The sequence below is a fragment of the Stegodyphus dumicola genome, chromosome 9 (assembly GCF_044657685.1).
Source record: "Stegodyphus dumicola isolate Sdum_Otavi_A_Nest chromosome 9, ASM4465768v1".
Classification (NCBI taxonomy): Eukaryota; Metazoa; Arthropoda; class Arachnida; order Araneae; family Eresidae; genus Stegodyphus; species Stegodyphus dumicola.
Window position 1 is genome coordinate 142,147,374 of NC_140776.1, and position 17,473 is coordinate 142,164,846.

The following is a 17,473-nucleotide window of genomic DNA, read 5'->3' on the forward strand; positions in this document are numbered from 1 at the left end:
AACTTATTTCTTAAAAATTACCTTACTTATTTAATAAAATTATAACTTATTTCTTAAAAATTACCTTACTTACTTCTTAAAAATATGGGTTTTATCGTGAAAGAGAATGTTAAGTTATATAGGAAAATGGATTTCTGTGACGAATGAATGTCAAAGGCTGCGTTCTATGAAAATATCTAGGTAAATTTCTTATAGTTGCCGAATTTAGGATCCTAAAAATTTGTTTATGACGCATGAACGCGTCCGGGAGTTTTTTTTTTTTTTCATATTTTAACTTCGGTAGAGCAGAGCAGAATTTTTAAATTTTCCTTTATTCTATTGATTAGTTTTTAAAATCCTAGATCTACAGAACTTTATGTATTTAGATAAACTGTCAACATGCCTTTTTATTATATATAGCATATTATTTAATTTCAGAATGGGACTGCAGTGGTTTGCAAATCTATGATAATAAAAAGTTTCTCAAGTCTTCTGACTTTCTTTATGTATAAAGCAGACTAGCTGCCGTTAGTAAATCCTCCACAAAAGTCTCTCTTTTCTTAGGTATACGGTCATTTTAAGCTCTGCCTTATTGAAGAAGCAAATTGATTCAAATTTTGCGTCTTTGAGTTTAGAACTTGAAACGGTAACTGTAAATCAGTTTCACAAAATTATTGATATGTAATATTAACATTTCTCAATCTTCCTAATAAAGATCCCTAATTGCGCATGAAATGCATACATTTGTGAGCCCACTTGCATGATAAATACCTTGGCAGCATAACGCAACAGGAAGCTAAAACAGGAACGAATATTGTAAAGGCAGTTCGGGAATCATAGACATCAACAGAAAAATTCATAATATTGTATGCATTAATAGGTATTATTATTATTATTATTAAGTATATTATAAGATAGTATGATAAAATTTAAGTGCATTATAAGATAACATGATCAAACGTTTTAAGTGCATTATAAGATTACATGATCAATTGTTTAAGTGCATTTTAAGATCCTATGATGACAGACAGGAAATACAGTTTCTACTATTTGTCATAAAATGCTTGTATGATTGATATGCCAATTTTTAAAACTCCAGACAGGAAAGAAATTATACTAAAATTTTAATTCATTCCGTAGAGCTTTTTACATTTTAGCTTAGAGCTATGAACATTTTATCCGGTGCACTGAAAAGATTGAACTATAGTCTAGATGCGCGCTACTATTAACGATTTGAACCCGAAGATAAGAAAAAGGTTACCAAGAATTAATGTTACTTAGAGAAAGATTTAGTCTGAGAAAAGGAAGTTTATCAGTGAAGTCTCCTTAGAGATGTTTAATCTGAGGATGAAGAATCCCTTATTAATTAGCTCTCTTCAGCTTGCGTAATAAATTGCATAAACTTCAACTACAATTCCAATAGCCAAAAGAGCTCTGAAATTAATAAGTGTCAGAACAAGAACAATGCATCGTAATTTTTATACTTAGGCTTGCTCAAAGCTGCTTGAGAAAGAAAGTTTAATTCCACACTTTCTACATATAACGTTATTTCGTCTAACTTAGTACGTAATATTTAATAAGCATAATATTGCTTATTTTTAACAGCTAATATGTAACTACCGTCACTTGCTAAAAGCAGAAAGATTTATTAAATTAATAATACTTGGTAGTAAGCTTCCATGCTAACCATTCATCTTTACTTCTTTGTCACGAAGTAAAGGAAATATTGTAATCACGAAAAATTCAGGTTTTCATATATCAACGAAAGTATCCATTTTGACCGCTATCGAATGCAAATTAACGATGGTTTTGCGTGATATCTGTACGTAAGGACAGAATAAAGGACTCTTTTCCCCCAAAAAAATATAAAACAGATTTAAAATGAATTCTGAAAAAAATTAATTTTGTAGCGTCTGTACGTATGTACATATCTCACATAACTCAAAAACGAGTAGCCTCAGAACGTTGAAATTTTGTATATAGGACTGCTATAACATGTAGTTGTACACCTCCCTTTTCGGTTGCAGTAACCAACACCAAAAGTATATATTTATACACACTCTGGTTGCTCGGTTCAGCGAGCTTAGTATTTTTTATTCTTATGCGTTGGTAAATTGTGCATTTTTTTGCTTTAAAATGATTGAATTATGTTGCCCGTATCTTCCGGTAAATGTTTTTATGCATTTAGTTAATTTGCATGCAATAGTTGTAAACTATCAACATTAAGCGCAGCTAAGTCTAATGCCATATTTGTTTACATTTAAAACTTAGAATAATAGTGAATTAATTCTTTCGGCGCCTTCAGTGTTTATTTGCCGACTGGGACGAAAAGGTAACTTTTAGTTTTGTGCACAGAAAACACTGCCTTCTTGCCCGCTGGGCGAATTGCTTGTTTTTACGTAGAAACTATAGTTTAATTGTAAAAAAATGTTTTAATTGTTTTAAATTCTTGGTGTTTTATGTTTTTCTATATCTTTTAATTTTTAATGAAGATATTTTGAGTTTTTATGTATTTTTGCTTGCTGCGAAGTGAGAACTGAATTAACTGAACGAGAAATATATCTCTAATGAAATTCGAGGAAATAAGTTTAAATGAAATGTAGGAAAAGTGCATATAATTTAATATTCTTAACAAGGAAGTCATGTGGTGCACAAATTTTTCAATTTTCAATAAGATTTGCGACAAATAGAGATGCATTTAAAAGCCATTTTCACAAACAATATTTATATTTTTACTTTTCAAACAATATTTTGCTCTATGGCTTCTTTTATGTTATTAATATTAGAAACGAAGTAGATTTCTAACACCCTAGATTAGATCAGAGGGAAAATTGAAATTTATTTAACACTTATAAACATTTAATCGTCTGGAAGCAGAAAAAATTATAATTTACTATTGTAGCAATAAAGATTTAAACCAGGATAAGAATTCCTAACATAGAACATTGTTCAGACAGTAATATATTCTTTTAAGTCCAAAGGGCGTTAGCCCAGGAGGGAATTTCATTTCGGCATTTTGCGTTCACTTTTCAAACTGCTGTCACCAAATATTACAGCTATGTATTATATTTAACGAAATTAAGTAATGAAGAATTGCAAAAATGAATGCATGTTTCTCGCACTGTGATAAAACAACGTTACCTAGTGCCATCAAATTTTGAATAACGTAATCCTCTACCGAAAATGGGCATCTGGAAGCCTGAATATGGAATTTGTTTTATTAACTATTTCATATTTTGTCAGACATTAAAGACTTTTTGATTAACAAACTCAGCGATTTCAAAGTGAGGAATGGTAACACTGTACGAGAAAAAAACATTTTTATCTCCAGCGCGCGACACTGTGTATCAAAAATTCTAAAAATATGCTAATTTTAAAATTATTTTGCGATTGAATATTGCTATTGAATTGAATTTTATGATTTAAGTGCGAAGAGCATGATATTTCATAAATAAAGGTAACACGCAAAACGATAAAAGAAGCCCCTTTGGGCGTAATGTAAAATCTGAAACCTTTCAGATTTTTATTAATACTGCCTTTTATTGATTTTTTATTATTTGTTATTCCCTGCTTACACTATTTCATGCTCAAAAGATAAATGTAGCTTTTAGAAATCGAAATTCATTTTGTGTTGAGTTTTAATTTTACCAAACAGTAAGTATTCAGTTGCATGAGCTGGCAGTGATAGGTATAATTATTATTTCACAAGAGAAAAAAATATTTTACTAATTTTTCATGTATTTATTTTTTTATATTAAAAAAATTGATCATAATTTCTTCTAATTGATCTTAATTTTAAATTGATCAAGGTGAATGCATTGTGATATAAAATTTTCAGGCTGTAATTTTTTTCCTGGTATTTGCTTCGTGATTGGTATATAATTCGCCCCTCATTTTCAAATAACCTTGATAAATTTATATCTTTTTCTTTTGAAAACATTTACATTTCAGTAACAGAACATCTATAACTATTTCCATTTTTTTCACGCATTGCGTTGCACTATCAAAGGAATTATCATCCATACAACCAGGAAAATAACTCATTCTGAGAAACGTTGCCATTTCCCAGGATATGAGATCTTTCATTCATTGCTCCATCACTGAATTCGATATTCCTTAATTAGTATGCTCTTCTAGAGAGACAGTACGTAGAGATGATACCTACTTAATTCTGATGCATATAAGTTGGCCTCTGAACTTCTGTCATTCTGTCTATCTTATGCGATGCTAAAAGCAGCCGATAAAAATTGATGCAGATTTAAAGAACAAACAAAAACCATTAATGATTTTATCGAAATAGTAGGCAAATAGACTAACTTCTGCACAAGTGAGAATTACAATTCTTTACTTGTATAAGATCTTTAATTCAGTTTTTAGCTTAAATCAGCTCATTATTTGTTAGTGAAAGTAAATGATTTAAAGCCAAGTTACATTCTTAATCATTATAACTTCAGTTCTATTTTTTGATACTTCCATTTTTGCAATATACTTCTCAACAGGAGAGAGAAAAGGTCTTGCTTAAAAGCAATTAATTCTAATAATTTATGTAAATATAAGTAAAAAATATCTATAAACATATTTTAAAACATTATGCAATATATTTAACTAGAAAATGTTTGTAAACATTAATACCATTACTCAACTTATAATAGACAATTTAGCTCAATCTCGGATATGGAATAATCGTCTGCTTGCTTATAAACAGTTCATCTAGGAAGACTTAAAACTGGATGTTTTCAATCGGTTCTTGTCTAGTTTGCAAGTAATGTTTAATGGCAATTTTACTGCAAATATCAAACATGACTCAATGTTTTTTTAAGTATCGTGTTTTTACTGATAGGAGGTTTCAAATTTTGTGGCCGATAAATATTGATGCAGATTTTAAGGACAAACAAAAACCATTAATGATTTTATCGAAATAGCAGGCAAATAGACTAACTTCTGCACAAATGAGAACTAATATTTATACCGCCGCCCGTGAACTAAATCACATTCTGGGGCACTGGCACAAAGTACCAGTTAGTGTTACCCTAAGATGACGAAGATGAAACACTTCTACTGGGCCCAGGGACTCCACAACCCCGAGACACCAACAATTTCAAGGCTCCCTCTTTCCCACCGCTACACACGGGCCAGTCAGAACCACCATCCCAGCCAGACCGAGACCACGGTGGGGTGGGCATGAGAACTTGGAGCGATGACTGGCCGTTCATTATGGCTACCTGCCAGCACTTCACGGGATGCCTCTCCTTAGGCTTTACATGGAATACCAAGGACAGCACTGACTCTCAATGGTCCAGTTTGCTATTTGGCTACCAGTACCTGGTGGATGAGGACTTACAGCTCCCGGTCCATGAAGAGTGAGAATAGACCCATCCCATAGACCATCGGGAACCGCCAAATTCATAAATTTTATACCCCGTGGTCGAGACTGCCTAGATACAGATCCTAGTCAGTAGCTTCGCAGAGTACTCTACGTTGACCCCCGGGTGGGGGCACAAGTGAGAAGAAATACGCAGTCACAAAGCCTTTGCGTTCATAAAGTTCGAGTAAAGACAATACTTTGTTGTAGCTTTGTGACTTATTTGGTCCGGCAAAGAGTAATTTACAACGAATTTTTCTTTGAAGCCATAAATAGTAGATTTCACATTCAACAAAAAATCAGAAGTTTGATTTCTATTTGCAGTATCAGTCAGAAAAGGTTTGACCAGTTAAAGAATATTCGAAGTTAATTTCCACAAACCAATAATCATAAAGCTGTCGATGGGAAATAAAAAAATATCCATACTCGCCGAATTTGGCCCTGCGCGAGTTACTTTCTTTTCCCTAAAAGGAAATTTCACATTAAACTGCACAGTGTAGAAGCCTTTAGAAATAAATATTGAAAAATATAACAAACAACTGCAAGAGCATTTAAGAACTTGTTAAAGACAAAAAGCTAAATTTTGATTAATTTCTCCTAATAAAATATTAATTTAACTCACGAATAATTTTCAGATTATGAGAATTCTTTTGGGTCTAACTTTATAATTTATAAACTAAACTTTTTCACAAAGCTGACTTGCTTTATTTTAATAAAAGATTATTCTACAGTAATAAAGAAATATAGTCTTCTGTGTCATTAAAATTCTCGATTGTAAAAAGATAGATGACATAAAATACATTAATATGAAAACTCGAAGTTCATTAAATGCAGATTTTGTTCTAAACTATATAATTAGTTTGAATAATGCTAGACTGGAGTTTCGAGTTTTCCTAAATTAAAAAATGAAACATTGGATAATTACAGCAGGCACTCAATCAAGCAGAAACTTGACGATCTCGATGTTCCCTCACTAACTATTAATTAATGCAGTTAAGTAGAATGAATAGTTATTGATAATTAGTGATTAAATGACTTGGAAAAATACAGAGGGCACTGTAAGAAATTCTGAAATTGGAAACATGAAACACTTAGCTCTAATATATACGTTATTATTTTCATTTAAAGAGAAATTACTCTTTAGAATTTATTTTAAAGAACAAATTTTGCTTGCATACCTATTTTTAGGGTTAAAATTTTGACATAGAAATATTATTGACTAACTTAAGCGAGCTACTTATTATGTGATATACCTTTTTTTAGGAAATCTAAAGTTTCGTATCTTGATTAGCTTTAATTGGTTTAATTTTGAAATAATTATTACATTGCTCATAAAATAGCAAAAGAAATTTCATTATGTTGCGTAAAAGTGTAAAATGTTTGGTAACGTTAAGAACTTAATAAAATATTTGAGCAACAAACTGATGAAAAAAGATTCAGTTCTTTCAACGATACCTTTAGATCCAACATAAAATCATATATAACCAAAACGTTTTGTTTGTTACGAATTCGCAACAACTGTTTTGTATGAATTGCACTGTTTTGTATGCATTTGCATACAAATGTTTTGGGTTCTATACCGCTTTAAAAATCGATGTACATTTTCTGTATAGTAACGAGTACCATGATTTATTACACAACGTGAGAGCAAATTCCGTAAAAAAATAATATTTTTATTGAAACGAAACCTTAACACAGTAAAATATAGTTTGCATTGTAAGTATGGTCAGGAAACTCGATAATTTGAAACCTCATTTATAGATGACGCTGATGTAATTTGAACGACAACAGCAATATGACTATGTTTCGGTCCTACTACAAAACAAATGCTCAACATCACCTTCGTCACAATACAGTTTAACAAATTGACAAAGGCATTTCAACAAACTGACAATGTTCGTTACTGCGAGAAATAACAAGCCCTCCGGATAGAAATCGCTATTCTGCGAAAAACAAACTTCACTTCCAATAATGTGATAGTCTACAATATTATATAAAAAATAAGTTAAAAAGTACGCAGACGTTTTAAGGTATCGTCATGTGGACATAAACTGTGAGATAAAACTTATGGAATTGATTTGAAGCAAAACAAGGGCAAACTTAAAAATAGAATATAAGTGGATGCGGCGCAACGCAGAACTATTACTCCTAAAAAGAAATAGAACACGTACATACGAAATACACAAACAGCTATCATTAAGATATAAGTCAACTAAAAACACATAGCAAATAGTTAACCTTTTAACTCCTTTGGCAAAAACTTATGTTTTTTATTCAAATGGGAGCTCAGTGTCTACCCATATATAAATGAACCATAGGTCTTTTATGAGATCATTATAGTTGATCATTAACTTCAGTCTTTCCTCAGGAGTAAGTGGATATTCCTTTATGTCACGTCAAACAATTACATAATAACATCAGCGAGTTTTGTGGCAGATGATGCATGTTAGAAAAAATCTAGCGCTTGTCTTCAAGCTGAAAAGGCATATTGTGTTTGGACTACATGAAAGAATATGTAAAAACTAGCCTTAAGAACAGAATAGAACACGAACAGGAGATTCTTGATGTCGTTTGCGTAGAAACTGTAATTTTAATTGTAAAAATGTTTTTTTAATTGTTTTATGTTTGATGTTTTTCTATACCTTTGAATTTTTAATGAAAATATTTTGCGTTTTTATATATTTTTGCTTTTTTGCGAAGTGAGAACCGAATTAATTGAATGAGTAATATATCTCTAATGAAATTCAAGGAAACACGTTTAAGTGAAATGCAACAAAAAATGCGCATAATTTAATATTGCGTACAAATTAAATCATGCGGTGTACACATCAGATTTTTTTCTCACTGTAGTTGCATCAATTTCAATATGCTGCCTTTGATGGCAACATATACATCTAGATAAGTAATTCTCAGTGTGTGGATAGGGATCCGCCAGGGATCGAAAGATATATTCTGATTAATTGCGAAAAAAATCAGAATCTCCAACTAAAGAAAGACTCCACATTAGAGGACATGCAGTTCGAAGCCATGAACTACGAGCAACCAGAACACACTTACGAAATTCATCCCACTATAGAACCAAATATTCGTCTTAGATTCAATCACAACGGCAACACCGAAGAAATATTCAATATGGAAATATTTACAGATGGCTGTAAACTGAAGAAGTTGTTGGGTGTGCCATAGTAATACATCAAATGCACCAACAGCCAATAATTCTCAAATATCATCTAAATATCAATAACACCGTTTTTCAAGCAGAATCACCGGCCATCAAACAAGCAATAACCTATAGCATCAGTAACAACTTTCCTGCACTGAAAATCAAAACAGATTTCTTATCAAGCACACAGGCAACTTCAAACAAGACATGCAAATCTCCTATTATCAGGCAATTGATTAACTCTTCATTAAGAAACCGCAATTCAAAAATTATTATTGAATGGCACATGCAGGAACCTTAATGAATGAGGAATCCGATAAATATGCTAAAGAAGCAGCAAGCAATCAAAACTCTATTCCAACTACCACCTCATATCCTAAATCCCAAATTAAAAAATCATTAAATGAGATAATGATTAAAAGATGGGAAAACTGGTGGTAAAATGCACAACAAGGCAGAAAAGCCTTTATATTAATCTCAAGCATCAAACGGAAGAACAATAGCATTAACTGTTACGTATATTGATATATTGCTGGACATGACTCCTTCCCCACATATTTCTATGAAAGAAGTATCTCTGAAAGTGACACAGGGACAGGGGCGATCCAGAACACTTTATTTTTGATTTTACCATAACAGCAGCACTATATATCTTAAAAAACGACTCAGAAGTTGGATTCGTTTTTAAGATATGAATCAGCAAATACACCTTAGAATAAAAATACAAAAAAATATTCGAGTTCTTATCAGCAAGAATTACGTGTGCCCATGCAACTTAATCCCTCTCAGTTTCTCTCACAGCTAGTTACACTGGAACTAGATAGTACAAATCGTCCTCAGAAATTTGTACATAATAAGAGTACTTGTGCAATCATAAAATAAATTAAAATTTCAAGTTAATGTAACTTCATTACATCATACATATTCATAACAGTGATATAAAAAACAAAATTAATTTGATAGCATTTTTCTAATATGGAGTTTTGCAAACTATGTGATTACAACAAAATGAAGGCAAATGCGAACTCTATGTAAAAATATGCTATATGTAAAAATAATTCCTTGCAAGAAATGTAAGCAACACTGAATTGACTGAAAGAACTGTGAAATTTCAACCCGTAAAGTCATACAAACATGTGAAAACAATCGCAGTTTCATGTGATTTAACAATATGCAACACATTTTTAACTACTATGCAAAATCTGTGGTATCACTATTTAGAAGTAATATTAATGTACCACCATGCATAATGTAACTTTCATAAATATACAAACGAAGCACTCGAAACATGGGGAGGAGCACCTAATGCACTGCTGGCAGTGTCAGTACCTTTGGTGTAGCATGAGCCGGGCATCTTCTGTTTCAAGCTAAGCTATTCGGGAAAGTTAGTAGGAATGGACAACACCTGGAACCAAGAAAACGTGAGAAACCTGCTTCTGTCTTAGACGAACACATGTTTAATTTATGCGAAAAGCATAAGAAAGGGAGTGGGAAATATGCATCCTAACATACATTTATGAAATAGTATGTGCACAAAGATTTCGTTTGGAAAAAGCAGCTTTTAATGATATAATAATTTATTTGTAAAATTTAAAGTTTGTAAAAATTTATTGATTCTTAAAATAAATACGACGAATTATTCCCCATTAATTAATTTCATGTATAACAGAATAATGCAAAACGTCGTAAAGGAATTTTTTTTTTTCCAATTTTCTTTACTGGTTTCATTTTTAAAAATTAACGCCTTTGAAATTTTTATAAAACTAATGTAACGCTGATTTATACAGAACCGCACCCCAAGATTTGTATACCCAGATCAGTAGTTGATTTAGATATTTTGAAAATTGTTTCATGCTGAATAATATCAAGTCATGACGGCCATCTTACATTCATGGGATTACGAGTTTTTGTAGCATTATAAAATCTTATCTATACTAGTTCTCTAAAGAATAATAAGCTTCAGTATCCATGGATGTCTCAGAAGGTTTGCACGTTAAAGGTGGTATTAAACTCAAGAGCTGAAAGAATCTTGGCATAGTGGGTATCATGAATTTTTTAGAAGAAAAGGGCTCTAATAATATAGCATAAATTACAATTTTCGAATTCATTTTTTCAGGATTTCATATCATAGGTCTAACTTAAGCTATTTATAGACATTCGAAGATTTCCGAAGAACATTATAAATGCTGTAAGAAATATTAAGAGTACAACATTACAATGATGCAGCAAAGAGTTATAGAATGCATCAACATGTGTGTAGTAGAAAATACAGCTAACTTTCAGTACAATGAGATCATGCATCGTAAATTAATGTTTTCACCAACAACGTTCTACGCAGTTCTTATCGACAACGTAAAAGAATTTCATTCATAAGCACAATCTTCTAAACATTTAGACAACTATTTCAGCTTTGTTACTCTTTTAAAATTATGAATTATTAACCAACACATTTAAAAGTATTTTATTTTAAGCAACACCTACCTATTGTATCTATAAAAATAATTTCAATGTTGTCATGGACTTATGATTTGGGGTTCTGATTCTTTTTTATTTCCCAAGGAAACATGCAGAGAGTAACATGCTTACTTTTATCCAATGAAATATATTTAAAAAGCATTTAATTCTGTGCTTTTAAGGGGACAGTACACCTTTAACAATCCGAAAATGTTCAAAATTTGACCAATGTTTCTCATTTTTTTAAAAAACAACTATTCCAGTTATATGCATAAAACTTTCAGAGTATGTAGATCCATTATTTATAATAAAATAAAAAAATAATTAATGAAGAAAATTTAATATTTAGATACTTAAAAATTATCTTAAATAAAATTATGTTTTCATTTTTCGAAAATTCAACTTTTCACTGCGCGCCAGATATTTAATTTTATATTTATTTTTTAGTAAGAAATTTAATGCTAAATTAAAGAAAAGATTTAGTTTCTAATTTTGTTCTATTATATATTAATTATTTTAAAATTTTTATTCTTAAATATTACAATATATATATAAAAATTAATTTTGCATAATTTTTGCTTTTAAGATGGTCATAAAAGTGTTAATTTACAATGTATATCAATGTCAGTAGAACACAAGGGTAATCATAATTGTTGTTAAGTGTTTACAAATTTGCAAAAGAGTTACTTAAATAGTTTTGGAAATATCCTGCGCGCAAGTTGTAAAAACAGCGTTTTGAGATAAATGCAATTAAAGTATAAATTTATGAATAAAGTAATCTATTTTGAACTTTCATAAAAAAATACATTTTATACATGTAACTATGACTATTTGCCAGTGTATTAATAAATTTTGGAATGAAACATCAAAAAATGACAAAAATATGACTTCTTATGTATACTTACGTGGCACAAATATCTTCGAAAAAAAGCTAAATTCTTTAAAAAAATACAAAATTTGCAAATTCACTTAAATAAAAGAAGAAAATTTAAGTGATAGTTAAAAGTTGATCATAGTCTATATAATAGAGATCTGTATAACACAAGTATTATAGAATATTTTAATTTATTTAAGAAAATATAAAGCAGCTTTAAAATTTTCCAGCTTCATATAGAATGCCCTCTATTTCTTTCTGAGTTTCAAATTTTACAGAGTTTGCCATGCGTTTTGCTCTGCGACTTTCTAAACTCATAGCTGAACTACTAATTTCTGCATCAAAAATTCGACTTTTATCAGCTTTTTTTGCTGATTCAATTGCATACTGTCCTACACGAAAGCCCATTCTTTTTATACATTCAAGTCGACCTATTCTCCCATCATTGAATGATATAATTGCTTCATATGCAGCAAGCTGTGCGATAAGTTTACTCAATCCGCTTGTTTTGGGGCATAGTTTCCACACAAGGGAATTAAATGATTCATTGGAGTTTTGTGTTTTTGCCCCAAGGCAACGTTTCAAAAGTTTGGGATCTGAAAGATCTTTAAATATAGGTTTTATACAGTTTTATACATCACTGCAGCTGGCATGCTGTTCTTGTGTTGGAATCCTTTCTCAGAACCAGCAGCTTTTGCTCTTTGGAACGCACACCATGAATTCTCACTTTGTGGACAAAATTCGTGAAGAGGTTCATCATCGGTAGAACGTTTATGATAGAATATAGCCCACACAGCTTTACGCATATCCATGCATGATCCCTTGTTGCTCCTAATAGCATTACCATAGTACGTTGTGATTTGATCTATAACTTTATCTGTTAATCGACCTTTTCCACTTAGTGGCTTATGATCAGCCAATTGTTTTCCTCTCATATTCATTTTTAATTGTCGCAACCTATTACCCATTCGTTTCTGTACATGACCAACACATTCGATTTTTTTCAACACAATATCACTTCCATAGTTATGATTTTTCTGCAATTCAGAAAATGTTTTTGTATCACCATCCCCAATATAGCTGACATATTGGACACTGTGCTTTTCTATGGAACGATTGAATATTTTACATATTCCATCAACTTCCATCTTACCTGCAGATCCTTCGTGATTTTTTATACATTTTTGTTCATGATTTGCTTTCCATAAAAGATATTGTGCTCCATACTTTGGCCCTTTCCAAGATTCACAACCTTTACAGTATGATGAAAGTACCTCAATGTCTAAAATTTTACCAGTTTCTGCACCAATTACACTCACAAATCCCACGCGTGATGAATGGCCGCGCGTTTTCCATGATCCATCCCCACTAACTGTGAGGTCTGAGCAGCCAGTTGCTTCAATTTCTTGTTTCGCAGCATACGACATAGACATTTCAGCAATTTTTGAAGTTGTCGACAGCATTTTTCTTAATTTTCTACAATATGCAGATTTTTGGATAGGTGGTGGTAAGTCCATTACACCACAAAATGTGCGCATACCTGCAAGACCTTGACTAATACATCTCATTCCATACATAAATCTTTCATTAATTTCTGGAATGTTTTTCTTGTCACCCATCATAGACGAAGAATAAAAAGAAGTCAGTTCACCACAAGTATCGCAAAGCAGAAAAAAATTTTGAAGATAACCCATTAGTGTTGTTTTCGCACACTTGTACATCTGATCCACATTGTTTACAACACAGATACTTGGAAATATTACTGAATAAAATTTCTATATCCAAAATTCTATATCCTTTAAATTTAGAATCAACAATTACGTTTTCAAAACAACTAGAATTAAGTTTTCTTGCTGAAGCACTCACAAAAATGCTTTGCTTGTCTGGTGTTGTGAAACGATTACCATGAAACTTTCGCTTCTTCTGACGCTTGCCAGAAGAACGTTTAGGAGTTTCACAATCCATATTCATAACTAAATTAATAAAGTACTTGTAAAGAGTATTTAAAGCGTACTATTTAGTTAATATAATCAGTAAATACACACAATAAACCACGGTAAAATCTTATAAACAAGGCAACAAACTTCAAACGAAATCACAGTTCTTAAACTTAGCTCTCATTTTCTACTACAACGTGATAAGCAAGCGATAACGTATCAAAACAAAATTAAAGTAGAAGTAACGTTTCATCTCGTCTTCTTCCACTGGCATATTTTTATTTAAAAATAGCAATGGCTGGCTTTCAGCACACGAAATCCAAACTGAGGCCCTTTAAAACTATAAACAAACACTACAGCAGCTGCCACGATCATTGCGGGTGTAAGAAAAACAGCTGCTTCGATATTTACATTATTTTCAATATCTCGCAAACTAATGAACGTATGAAAAAAACAATTGCGTCAAATTACTCAGAAATGATTGGGCTATAAAAATATCAGAAAATTAAAAAATCGAATTTTTGAAAATTTTAAAGGTGTACTTAAAGGACATGTCAGAAAACTTTTTTAATCTAATTTAATAGATTTCAAATAGAAATGTTTCCATTCTTTTAAATCCTTATTGTTAGTTTAAAATACCTGATGGAATAAAAATAATGATATCTACGCGCATAAAATTTTTGTTCCTCGGGGATAGTTTTAAATAATTGACATCTCTAATTACACTTAGAAGGAAATTCTTCCACTCATCTTTTTAAAAGTGCAGAAAATGTTTCAAGCGTGATGTGAATGCAGAGAGGTAAAAATCCATCCAATTACTTAACGGAAACCAGAGTTCTTTATTTTTCTAGATAGTGGCTGATTTTCTTCATTGCGCTTTCTTAAAGAAACTTCATATTTTGCTTCGAATTGTTCTAAAGTGCATAATTTGGAAGGCAAACTTCTTGTAAATTGCTTTTTTCATGAAGATGTTTTCCATCATCATTAATTCTGATTCGTTTCTCTGATTAGTTTTATGGAAACTGTAATGATTCTTAGCCTCCATGGAAAGTAATGCATTAGATAAACGATCCATCGCATAATAAATAACATTGTTGAGTTTATTTCTGGAACTTTTTCGTATATATTTAAATTTAGAATTTCACTCTATTGGTACTCTTTGAGACTGATTACATTTGAAAAGGGTTTAAAGGTGTTTATTAATACAGTTTATTAAATCATATCCTTTCATTCAAACAAAACATCACTCGTCGGTTAATCATAATTCCGAAAAAAATCATTTTTCAGCACAAAACGTGTTATAATATATTATGTGAAGTTTCGTCTTTTTTAGTAACATGGACGAGAACTTGAAAACCTAAAGTGACCATGTCTTTGAAAATTATAAAAAGGGTATAAAACCCTTTTATTAAACTGAATTAAAAGTTAACGTCACTACTCATGCTTACAAAACTGCGAACATTTATGGCTTAAATCAAAAGTAGTGAATTTAAAATTATGACTAATTTAAGTTAGCTGACAGGTTACACAAGCACAAAACGTGCAGATTCGCTCTGACTTAAAATCGGCTTGACAAGCCCAATGGCGAGAATAGCGCAGCACCACAAAATACTGCCCGCAAGAGAATCAATTAGCAAACGTAGTCTTCAACAGGTGGAACACGCTCTAATTTTACCCTCTAAAACCTTTTTGTAAATACTATCTCCTTTCTACTTCATTTGACTGCACGCGAGCTAGAAATTTGCAATCTGGCAGGAAAATGGGAAGCGAGAAAGATTGCAAAGCAATTTTACGTAGAGCAATTGGTTAGCACAACAAATTTAACACTTATAATTATTTAAATAACTAAATTAATTAAATTATTTTAATTTTATGGTTCCCTCTTAAGCGTTGATTAACCGCAATAATCTACTCGTAATTAATTAATGCCAGATTCAAAAATTCGCTTACTTATCTAGGTAACGTGTAACGCCATCTAAGAAACAGAATTCATTTCACATGCAAAATCTTTACTCACATACATTCATACTGTAATTTAGAAAACTGCAGCTTAAAAAAAAAAAAAATTTTTCGTGACATCCTAATAAGTTTAATTACTTTAAAGAAATGGAATTACAATGAAGATAATGGAAATGTGAGACTTGTTCTCACAAAAAAAAAAAAAAAAAAAAAAAAAAAAAAAACATAAAAAAAAGTCTACTTAGAAAATTTCACCCTGTTTGTTATAGATAATTGTTCGTGATTGCTCATGGCAGTTCATCACTTGCATATATTTCAGAGCTCTTTGAAAAATATTCGGATTAATTTTATATACTTAATGGGATGCTAATAATATTAAAGGTATATTTTTCTGATTAGTTTTGGTTAATAAATTACAGTGTCTTTGTTTAAGATCTTTTAATACTTCGTGCGAAACTTTTCTCAAAGAAGAAGACAGACAGTTTCCAAATCATAGGTATGGAAAGAAAGCAAGCGCTTAGTTTTATTGAGGGAAAGGCAAATTGTCATAAAAGGAGGGTATATAAAAATCAAATACGTAAATATCTAATTATGAAAATTGAAAAAAAAAACAATTCTTGTGTTTAAATTAGGTACTTTTAAAACTTGAGGAAGACTGTTTGATTTGATTCAAATATTTTTAAGCATGCTGTCTGAAATCATTGTTAATGAATGTAGGATATCCTAGACACATTGATCTCATATCTAAATGTATTACGCCGCATATCTAATAACGACACATTAAATAAGCAGGCTGAAATAGACAATGATTATAAGTGTGCTGGCAGAATAAAAAAAGTAACTTAAACTATATTTAAAGCATTTTAGATTTGTTTTAAATTCACACGTCAAACGGTATTATGGCATTTTCATTTTTAACTTAAATAGGAATACGACGTTGAAGATTTTTAAATTTTTAATTTACTCATTAATTACCTGTACTCTAATCAATATTTTGAAAATAATTAATACTAACAGAAATTGTTTGTACTGCGAAAAATATTCTTACCTCTAAGCAGTTTAAATACTCTTCTTAATTTCCAATAACAAAGAGAAATAAAGTAGAAAAAAGAACAACAGGATTGCAAACTAATACAGCAGTAGGAAGAGAATATATAAGTGGCATTAACAATCAGATTACATAAAAAGATTTTATGCTTTCCCCAATAACGGCCTTCTATCGAAAATGTTGAATATAACACGTGATTTCTGATCATCAATTTAGGAAATTCACAGTGGCAGAAATTAGCTTAGAAAAATCTCTTTAAGCTAAAAAGAAGTTACCGAGGTTAATTGTGGACTGTCTACCGAGGAAGTTACTGAGATGAAAAGACTCACAGTCTTTAAGACTAAATGCAATAAACAGCAAACCTAGAAAATATCTCGCTTAAGTTTGGAATGGTCTAGTAACCTTATAAATTATTTCTCCCGCCCTCTTAGCATGCCTTCGTGGTGTAGCGGTCAGCACACTCGGCGAGTATTCGAGAGGTGATTTTCGACTCTCGGCGAGGAAATTGCTCATTTTTCATATCTTCTGCTTTCAAAAAATACCTAATGCCTCTACAACTTATATATTGAAATTAATGCTTTTCTGACAAACAACTTTATTACGTTTATGCTATTGCAGTAATAATAATAATAGTTAATATTGTAGCAGTGTTCAGCTAAACTTTTCAATGCAACTCTACTTATCTGTTGGTTTCCAT

General features: G+C 31.1%; 2 protein-coding genes across 2 annotated transcripts in view; both read right to left on the reverse strand.

Moving 5' to 3' along the window:
- The window catches only part of LOC118183323 (cGMP-dependent protein kinase 1-like), a 509,379-nt gene that overhangs the window by 204,718 nt on the left and 287,188 nt on the right, over positions 1-17,473 (reverse strand). The window lies entirely within an intron of this gene.
- LOC146995498 (uncharacterized) lies at positions 10,505-14,161 on the reverse strand. The gene has a single exon (XM_085824167.1). The coding sequence runs from the start codon at positions 13,551-13,553 to the stop codon at positions 12,453-12,455; it is 1,101 nt and encodes a 366-aa protein (XP_085680293.1). The 5' UTR covers positions 13,554-14,161; the 3' UTR covers positions 10,505-12,452.

Coding starts and splice junctions, on each gene's coding strand:
- LOC146995498 (XM_085824167.1), bottom strand. CDS start 13,553: ATGTACAAGTGTGCGAAAACAACACTAATGGGTTATCTTCAAAATTTT.